Raw genomic sequence first — 10,000 nt, forward strand, 5'->3', positions numbered from 1 at the left:
AGGAACTTTCATAATACCTTTTTTGGAGAACCGATTTTGTTGGCCTTGTTATCGGGGAAAAAACCCACATTGATGTTTGGCTTTACGAGTTGCGTATCCTGTAATCCTTTGGATCGTCGAAGCACGACAGCAGACGTCAGGGCTGAGCTGCACGAGAAAGTTACCACCCAAACGGGAGCAAGCCGGTTGGTTGAAACTGGGATTTGTTGTGATTTCAGCGAATCAGAACACGCGGTTTCTTCTCTCCCGTTTGGGAAGCACTCACTGTTGGTGCGTGCACCTCATATCATTCTCCGTCTATGGCTATTCTTACCATGGAACTTGTGTTGTGACAGATTGTGTTAACAAGTAAACCCAATTGTCTTGTGTTGTCTTGACAGATTTTGTTAACAAGTAAACCCAATTGTCTTGTGTTGTCTTGACAGATTGTGTGAACAAGTAAACCCAATTGTTTTGTGTTGTCTTGACAGATTGTGTGAACAAGTAAACCCAATTGTTTTGTGTTGTCTTGACAGATTTTGACAAGTAAACCCAATTGTCTTGTGTTGTCTTGACAGATTGTGTTAACAAGTAAACCCAATTGTCTTGTGTTGTCTTGACAGATTGTGTTAACAAGTAAACCCAATTGTCTTGTGTTGTCTTGACATATTGTGTTAACAAGTAAACCCAATTGTTTTGTGTTGTCTTGACAAGATTTTGTTAACAAGTAAACCCAATTGTCTTGTGTTGTCTTGACAGATTGTGTGAACAAGTAAACCCAATTGTTTTGTGTTGTCTTGACAAGATTTTGTTAACAAGTAAACCCAATTGTCTTGTGTTGTCTTGACAAGATTTTGTTAACAAGTAAACCCAATTGTCTTGTGTTGTGACACATTGTGTTAACAAGTAAACCCAATTGTCTTGTGTTGTCTTGACAGATTTTGTTAACAAGTAAACCCAATTGTCTTGTGTTGTCTTGACAGATTGTGTTAACAAGTAAACCCAATTGTCTTGTGTTGTCTTGACAGATTTTGTTAACAAGTAAACCCAATTGTCTTGTGTTGTCTTGACAGATTGTGTTAACAAGTAAACCCAATTGTCTTGTGTTGTCTTGACAGATGTTGTTAAGAAGTAAACCACATTGTCTTGTGTTGTCTTGACAGATGTTGTTAACAAGTGAACCAAATTTGTCTTGTGTTTTACAGCGGACCCACAGGATAATGTTCCGTGCTGCGGTCCGAATGGAGCTGCTCCAACAGGGCCCACAGATAGGTAGGTATATTAACGCCATTATTCACGTCAATCATTCACGAGAGAGAGAGAGAGAGAGAGAGAGAGAGAGAGAGAGAGAGGGAGACAGAGAGAGAGAGACAGAGACAGAGACAGAGACAGACAGAGAGATGGTGAGGAGGTAACGCCATTATTCACGTCAATCATTCACGAGAGAGAGAGAGAGAGAGAGAGAGAGAGAGAGAGAGAGAGAGAGAGAGAGAGAGAGAGAGAGAGAAAGAGAGAGTGAGTGAGTGAGTGAGAGAGTGAGTGAGTGAGTGAGTGAGTGAGAGATAGAGAGAGAGAGAGGGAGAGAGAGAGAGGGAGAGAGAGAGACAGAGACAGAGACAGAGACAGAGACAGAGACAGAGACAGAGACAGACAGAGAGAAGATGAGATCAAATACAATGAGATGAATCTGTATTTTCCGAAGGCTGTAAAATAAGCGCTTTCGTTTTGTGTGTTTTGTTGTTGTTGTTTTTGCATCCAGCCCTCGCCCAAACTGAAAACAACAACATAAAATTGTTAAACTTAAACAGATCCTACAAATAACCAGGGAAAATAATACTGGAGAACGAAAGTAAGTACATGCAATAAAGAAACAATGGAGTAAATACATTAGTATTCTTTATTTTGTGCAGGGAGTGTTTCCCCATTCGCTTCCCCCCTGGGGACCCAAAATTCCTGGGCACATGCATGGAGTTTGTTCGCTCTGCGCCAGTCACTAGCCGCAGTGGCAATATTGTTGGTGAGTTGCTAACCTTTCTTTATCTTTCTTTCTTTGTCACATAAGTCATTTCGTGGAAAAAAATTGGTTGATAACTTTTTTTCTCAACGTTTGGCCTAAGAAAACTTCTTTTTTTTATAATTGGTGAATTTCAGACCAAAATTATTCTTTTTTAATGTATCGATATGTTATTTCCTTAATCCGAAGCTCTAAAGATTTGATGTGTCATAGTTTGCTCAAATTGAAGAAAAACCGGTTCATTCTATTCAGGTTCATTGTTTGCATGTTTGACCGAGACAGCTAGGTCTGCTGCGCTTATAATATAGGCTTTCCTTGATTGAGATCGCGAAGATTTCGGGAAGTGTTCGGGAAATGTTTTTAAAATACCGAGAAATCAGTGCCAAAGCTTCGTGCTGCGTACAGCGATATTTGAGAAGTTTAACTTTATCTAAAATTCAGTGTCAAAGATTTGTGCAGCGAGTTTTATGAAGTTGACTTCGCGAAGTCGAATTCGTCCAATTAATCTCAGGCTTTAATCTAGCTCGAAGTTGTCTTTGCGAAGTCCAATTCGCCCAATTAATCTCAGGCTTTAATCTAGCTCGAAGTTGACTTTGCGAAGTCGAATTCGCCCAATTAATCTCAGGCTTTAATCTAGCTCGAAGTTGTCTTTGCGAAGTCGAATTCGCCCAATTAATCTCAGGCTTTAATCTAGCTCGAAGTTGTCTTTGCGAAGTCGAATTCGCCCAATTAATCTCAGGCTTTAATCTAGCTCGAAGTTGACTTTGCGAAGACTTCGCGAAGTCTTTTTACCTAAAATTCAGTTTCAGGGACTGAAATATAAATTTTGAAATAAATTTTAAATTCTGACGTTAAATTGTGAATTTAAAATCAGTGTCAAAAGATTCGTGCAGAGAGGTTCGTGAAGTAGACTTCGCGTTGTCAACTTCGCCCAATTGATATTATGGTTTCTTCTTATTCTTAGTCTTCTTTGCTCATGGGCTGAAACTCCCATGTTCACCCATGTTTTTTGCACGAGTGGATGTTTACGTGTATGTCCGTTTCTACCCCGCCATTCAGGCAGCCATACGTCGATTCCGGGGAATATTATGGTTTGACATTGAACTGTTGCAGTGCCCCGTGAGAACAAGAACGTGATCACGGCTTTCATCGATGGCTCCACTGTGTACGGCAGCACCGAGCATCAGCAGGATGAGCTGAGGGACCCCAACAACAGTGAGATACATCTCGTTCATTGATGAGGCCTAAAAAAAAAAATAGGTGTGGTTACGGTAACCCGACCTACCCTATTTTTAGGGGCCGACCCTATAACTTTTTATTACATTTGTAAACAAAAAACCCACAAAAAACAAGAAAACGAGTGCAGAAAACGCAATGAAAGCGAAAGCGCCCGAGTCGCACACTTATTTCCCTGTCAAGTAGGTTTGATTTGTACACATTAGAAAAAAAAGTTAAAAAAAAAAAAGTGATTGCCTACCTTCCTACCCTATTTATTTTGGCTATGTTACCGTAACCACACTTATTTTTTTATTTTTTTTGGCCTGACTAAACTTACGCCACAGCAGTTACAATGACAGAAGATAGGAAAAACAAACTAGGACAATGGCACTAAAACCTGTGTTGCAGAACTACTCTTTCTGTCTTATTTACTGTTACTTTCGATTTATAAGTTGCGTATTCAACAGAGATAGTGTTTTGTTAGAAAGCGGTTTGCTTCACTCAATGAACTTTTTATTGTATTGCTGTATTGTTAACCCCTTCACTGCCCACCCCGTATGTAATACGTGGTCATTTTCGGTTTGTCCTACGCCCATAACCGTATCTCATACGTGGGGTTTGTGTCAACAACATTTCAGGACATTTCTGAAAACTAAATGGGAGGTAACCACTGTCCAAGTAATTGTAGGGGTTCTAAACACATTTCTTTCCCATAGACCGTTCGGATAATGCTGTTATACTGTGGCAGTGAAGGGGGGTTAAGCCATAAATCTTTGATAACTCTCTGCGCGTGCAAAACTATAGCCGTATTTTGCGCATTGTATTACAGGACATTTACTGAGAACAACATCTGACAACTTCCCTCCGAGCAGTGGCCTTGATGATTGTGTCAGACGCAACGCCAATGACATCTGCTTTCTTGCCGGTGAGTTTATATTTTAATCCTAGTATACTGTATGTTTTAACTTAGAAATTAAAAGAATTCGACTAATAACATTTCTCAAAGCATCTTGGCTAAATGAGCTCATTGGCATTTGGGAGTTGTTCTACACCTGTTATGTTAAGACCCTCCGACGAGAGGACACCTCTCAAGAAAGAACACCTTCTGTTGTCCATTCGCCTGTCATCAATACCGTACTATGACAGGACATCAATATATGGACACTTTTGGCTGGTCCTAAGTGTCTTCTTTCGTCGCAGATACCATTTTTTAGTACACTCTTTGACTGCAATGTATGCTTCGTATATGCTCAATAGAGTCTTTTTATATTTAGTCAAGTTTTGAATAAATGTTTTAACATAGAGGGGGAATCGAGACGAGGGTCGTTGTGTATGTGTGTCTGTGTGTGTGTGTGTGTGTGTGTGTGTGTGTGTGTGTGTGTGTGTGTGTGTGTGTGTGTGTGTGTGTGTGTGTGGAGCGATTCAGACTAAACTACTGAACCAATCTTTATGAAATTTGACATAAGAGTTCCTGGGAATGATATCCCCGGACTTTTTTTCCATTTTTTCGATAAATACGTCATATCCGGCTTTTTGTAAAAGTTGAGGCGGCACTGTCACACCCTCACTTTTCAATCAAATTGATTGAAATTTTGGCAAAGCAATCTTCGGCAAAGGCCGGACTTTGGTAAGCTTGGTGGCTTAAAAACTAATGAATGAGTTTGGTCATTAAAAATCGTAAACTTGTAATTAAATTTTTTTTTTTATTAAACGATCCAAAATCAATTTCATCTTACTCTTCGTCATTTTCAGATTCCCAAAACATATACATATGTTATATTTGGATTACAAACAAGCTCTGAAAATTAAAAATATGAAAATTATGATTAAAATTAATTTTCCGAAATCGATTTTAAAAACAACTTCATCTTATTCCTTGTCGGTCCCTGATTCCAAAAACATAAAGATATGATATGTTTGGATAAAAAACAAACTCAGTAAGCTAAAAAGAATAGAGATACAGAAAAGCGTGTTATCCTGCTCAGCGCGACCACAACCGCACTATTCTGGCTTGTCGATTTCACTGCCTTTGTCACGAGCGGTGGACTGACGAAACTACGAGTATGCGGTCTTGGTGAAAAAATCAGTGCGTTCAGTTTCATTCTGTGAGATCGACAGCTTGACTAAATGTTGTTATTTCGCCTTGCGCGGCTTGTTTTTTTTTAAAGTTTTATGTATGGTAAAAGGTGGTATAAAGCTTTGGAAAAACCGGGCAAACCATGCTGTAACTTTCTGAGCATGCGCTTTGGAGAGCTGAACCATTGTGTAATTATCTATCTTCCTGCCCACTGACTGCCTAGAAATTTCAGATGTATTTTAGTGCAACTGTCAATTCTTAGTAAATGTGATATGTTTTAGTGTGTCTTTTTATATTTAGTCAAGTTTTGACTAAATATTTTAACATCGAGGGGGAATCGAAACGAGGGTCGTGGTGTATGTGTGTCTGTCTGTGCGTGTGTGTGTGTGTGTGTGTGTGTGTGTAGAGCGATTCAGACTAAACTACTGGACCGATCTTTATGAAATTTGACATGAGAGTTCCTGGGTATGAAATCCCCGAACGTTTTTTTCATTTTTTTGATAAATGTCTTTGATGACGTCATATCCGGCTTTTCGTGAAAGTTGAGGCGGCACTGTCACGCCCTCATTTTTCAACCAAATTGGTTGAAATTTTGGTCAAGTAATCTTCGACGAAGCCCGGACTTCGGTATTGCATTTCAGCTTGGTGGCTTAAAAATTAATTAATGACTTTGGTCATTAAAAATCTGAAAATTGTAAAAAAAAAAAACAATTATAAAACGATCCAAATTTACGTTTATCTTATTCTCCATCATTTGCTGATTCCAAAAACATATAAATATGTTATATTCGGATTAAAAACAAGCTCTGAAAATTAAATATATAAAAATTATTATCAACATTAAATTGTCCAAATCAATTTAAAAACACTTTCATCTTATTCCTGGTCGGTTCCTGATTCCAAAAACATATAGATATGATATGTTTGGATTAAAAACACGCTCAGAAAGTTAAAACAAAGAGAGGTACAGAAACGCGTGCTATCCTTCTTAGCGCAACTACTACCCCGCTCTTCTTGTCAATTTCACTGCCTTTGCCATGAGCGGTGGACTGACGAAACTACGAGTATACGGTCTTGCTGAAAAATGGCATTGCGTTCAGTTTCATTCTGTGAGTTCGACAGCTACTTGACTAAATATTGTATTTTCGCCTTACGCGACTTGTTTTTTAGTGCAATTCTTAATTCTTAGTAAATGAGATGTATTTTATGTCTGTAACCGCCCGACACTGCATGACGATTTCCCTTGGTTTTATAAGGACAGTAAAATTGTGAAACTTGAGTCTTAATTGGATCTTTAGTCATATATTCTGTCACCAGGCGACGAACGTGTGAACGAGAATCCAGGCCTGACCCTACTACACACAGTGTTTCTGCGTTACCACAACTACATCGCCAGGCAGCTCAAGGCCATCTCGCCCTTCCGCTCCCGCGAGCTCATCTTCCAGCAAGCACGTGCAATCGTCATTGCTGTCATTCAGAACATCATGTTCTCTGACTGGCTCCCTATCATTCTGGGACCCAGCATTCGTTCGCAGTACAAGCTGGACATTAGTGCTAATGCTCGTACCAGCTACGACCGCTTCGAGGACCCGAGGATTTTCCAGGGCTTCTCTACTGCCGCTTTCAGGTGCTTGTTTGAATTTTTTGGTTGAGAGGAGAGTAGGAGTGGTGTGCAAGAGAATGTTTTATCTGGGTGGGAATCAAGCGCCGAATGGGATTAGTTAAAATATTCGAGTTTTCGACCAATCCGATACAGCGCTTGAGTAAAACCCAGTCAGACTCTTTCTCGTGCATCCACCCCAGATCTCTATAATTAATGTTAATGTGTCAATTATGTCGAAATCGACTTATTCTGAGAAGAAAAAAAACTACCGGGTTTGTATGTCTTGCGAAATCACGTGTGATCGACAAGAAGAAGTATTTGTTGCGGAAGAGAGAATGCTCTCGGAAATATCGAGGCAAGCTTTCGAATTCCCACGTGACATTCTAGGCCAGTCGCTAGCGAGGGGTGTGTCTCTACAGTGACGTGCTCCTTGTTTGTGATGTCTTGTTTCTTGTCTTTTTCAAATTGTCGTCAGACAGGTCACTAATTTCATCAGGATGGTAAGGATAATAATAATAATAATAAGAAGAAGAACATTTATATAGCGCTAAATCAAAAACTTTCGTTAAAAAGGCTTGCTCTAAGCGCTTGACATCTAAACTAAAACGTCATTCACACTCTTTACAATGATGTACAAGAACTTCATGTCACACTCTTTCATTCAGTATAGCACTATTCACACAGTTGTTATTCTGTACAAGACAATAAGTTAGTCTAACATTTAGAATGTTCATAAGATGATAACAAGAGAAAACCAGACTGATTAAAACAACTGCTTAGTGCTAACAAAGCATGAATCTTAATGATAACGTAATACATAAAAAAAACTTTATATGCTAAAATAACTTCGAACTTAAGTTAAGGATAAGTTAACAATGATGGCACGTGATGTACGGGTGTATTTATGATTCTGGTATTCCTGAGAACTTAAGTAGGATAGGTTTGCGTGGTGAAGAGCTAAATTGTCGAAGGTTTGACACTTTTTGATAACAGAATGTTATTTTCTGTTTAAGATAGCACGTGATGTACAGTGTATTTGTGAATCTGGTATTCCTGAGAAAATAGGTAGGATATGTTTGCGTGGCGAAGAGCTAAATTATCAAAGGTTTGACACTTTTTGATAACAGAATTTTATTTTCTGTTTCAGATTCGGTCACAGCCTCATCCCACGCACTCTTCTGATGGCCCCAGGTCGACGTGTCCCACTGAGAAAGCTGTTCTTCACGCCCTTCGAGACGCGGGAAAACCTGGACACCCTCACTGCAGGCATCCTGCAAGCGGCGGACTCGGAAGTCAGCGCACAGCCTGTGGACCGTCACCTGGTGGAAGAGGTGATAGGTTTAGGAGAATAATAAGCCATTTTTCTATAGCGCAAGTCCAGATTCACAGCTCCAATCAAGCTCCATTAAACACCTCATATACGCGCGCGCACAAACACACACACACGCACACACACATACACACACACACACACGCGCGCGCGCGCACACACACACACACATACACGCACGCACGCACACACACACACACACACATACACGCACGCACGCACACACACACACACACACACACACACACACACACACACACACACACACACACACACACACACATATACACGATATACAAATCTATTCATTAGAAAATACGAGCAAACCAAATCAACATCGGAGAGAAAATAAGGAGGGTGGGTTTGCGCGGTGAAGAGTTAAATGTTTGAAAGGTTTGACATTGTTTGATACCTGAATGGCCGAGTGGTAACGCACTTGCGCTCGGAAGCGAGAGGTTGCGAGTTCGACCCTGGGTCAGGGCGTTAGCAATTTTCTCCCCCCCTTTCCTAACCTAGGTGGTGGGTTCAAGTGCTAGTCTTTCGGATGAGACGAAAAACCGAGGTCCCTTCGTGTACACTACATTGGGGTGTGCACGTTAAAGATCCCACGATTGACAAAAGGGTCTTTCCTGGCAAAATTGTATGGGCATAGATAAAAAAATGTCCACCAAAATACCCGTGTGACTTGGAATAATAGGCCGTGAAAAGTAGGATATGCGCCGAAATGGCTGCGATCTGCTGGCCGATGTGAATGCGTGATGTATTGTGTAAAAATAAAACCATCCCACACGGCATAAATAAATCCCTGCGCCTTGAATATGTGCGCGATATAAATTGCATAAAATAAAAATTAAAAAAATAAAAAAATAAATCCCTGCGCTTTGAACTGTACCCACGGAATACGCGCGATATAAGCCTCATATTGATTGATTGATTGATTGACCTGAATTTTGGAGTCCCTCAAGCCGTTGACTGCAGATGGATACTCATGTTTTCTCTTCGTTTGCTTTGTGTATTTTTCCATTCGTTCGTTTCATTCGTACACTACCGTTTACACGTTTTCCGTTACATTTTTTTTTTTTTTTTTTTAGGTGACAGGGCACCTCTTTGAAAACCAAGAAGGGGAAGGGAGAGCGTTTGACCTTGCAGCTTTGAATATTCATCGAGGTCGCGACCATGGACTGCCGAGCTACAATGATTTCCGCCAAAAGTTGGGTCTGGGAAGAGTGACGTCATTCGCTGATTCTAAACTGGGATCATCCACATCCAGGAATGCTCTCGATGACGCCTATGAGTGAGGGTTTTTTTTTTTTTTTTTTTTCGAGTGTGTCTGTTTGTATGTGCATGATTTGTTTATATATTTTGTTTGTCTATTTCGGAAATAAGCCCATTAATTTTGTGTATTGTTGAATAATTGGAGGATATTAACTCATACCAATTTCCAGGCTCGTTTTCGAAAGAGCAACATAACAAATGCCTCTTGATTATCGAAGAGGTGCCCTGTGCGTGAAAACAAGGATATTGGAGAATGGCGGGGTAAAAACGGCCATACACGTTAACATCCACTCGTGCCAAAAACATGGGTGAACGTAGGAGTCTAAGCCCATGAACGAAGAAGAAGAAGAAGATATCAAATTTCAAATAATGAAAACTATAACTTTATTGTTTAGACTCTGAAACGAGAAATTCTCCATTCTTTATACGATTAAGTGATGGTGTAATATCATATGTTATTGTTCTCGTTTCAGTCACGTGAACGATATCGACCTATTTACCGGT

At 40.0% G+C, this 10,000-nt stretch overlaps 1 protein-coding gene across 4 annotated transcripts in view; it reads left to right on the forward strand.

The window, feature by feature from the left end:
• Positions 1-10,000, forward strand: part of LOC138978371 (salivary peroxidase/catechol oxidase-like) — a 24,875-nt gene that overhangs the window by 10,913 nt on the left and 3,962 nt on the right. For all 4 annotated transcript variants that reach the window (XM_070351092.1, XM_070351095.1, XM_070351091.1 and 1 more), the window contains exons 7-14: positions 1,185-1,251; positions 1,890-1,996; positions 3,107-3,208; positions 4,041-4,136; positions 6,606-6,915; positions 8,039-8,222; positions 9,313-9,515; positions 9,970-10,000. The exon at positions 9,970-10,000 is cut by the window's right edge and continues 142 nt beyond it. In XM_070351092.1, coding sequence (XP_070207193.1) covers positions 1,185-1,251; positions 1,890-1,996; positions 3,107-3,208; positions 4,041-4,136; positions 6,606-6,915; positions 8,039-8,222; positions 9,313-9,515; positions 9,970-10,000 — 1,100 coding nt within the window. The remainder of the gene's footprint in view (positions 1-1,184; positions 1,252-1,889; positions 1,997-3,106; positions 3,209-4,040; positions 4,137-6,605; positions 6,916-8,038; positions 8,223-9,312; positions 9,516-9,969) is intronic.

Source organism: Littorina saxatilis, linkage group LG10, assembly GCF_037325665.1.
Source record: "Littorina saxatilis isolate snail1 linkage group LG10, US_GU_Lsax_2.0, whole genome shotgun sequence".
NCBI classification, from domain to species: domain Eukaryota; kingdom Metazoa; phylum Mollusca; class Gastropoda; order Littorinimorpha; family Littorinidae; genus Littorina; species Littorina saxatilis.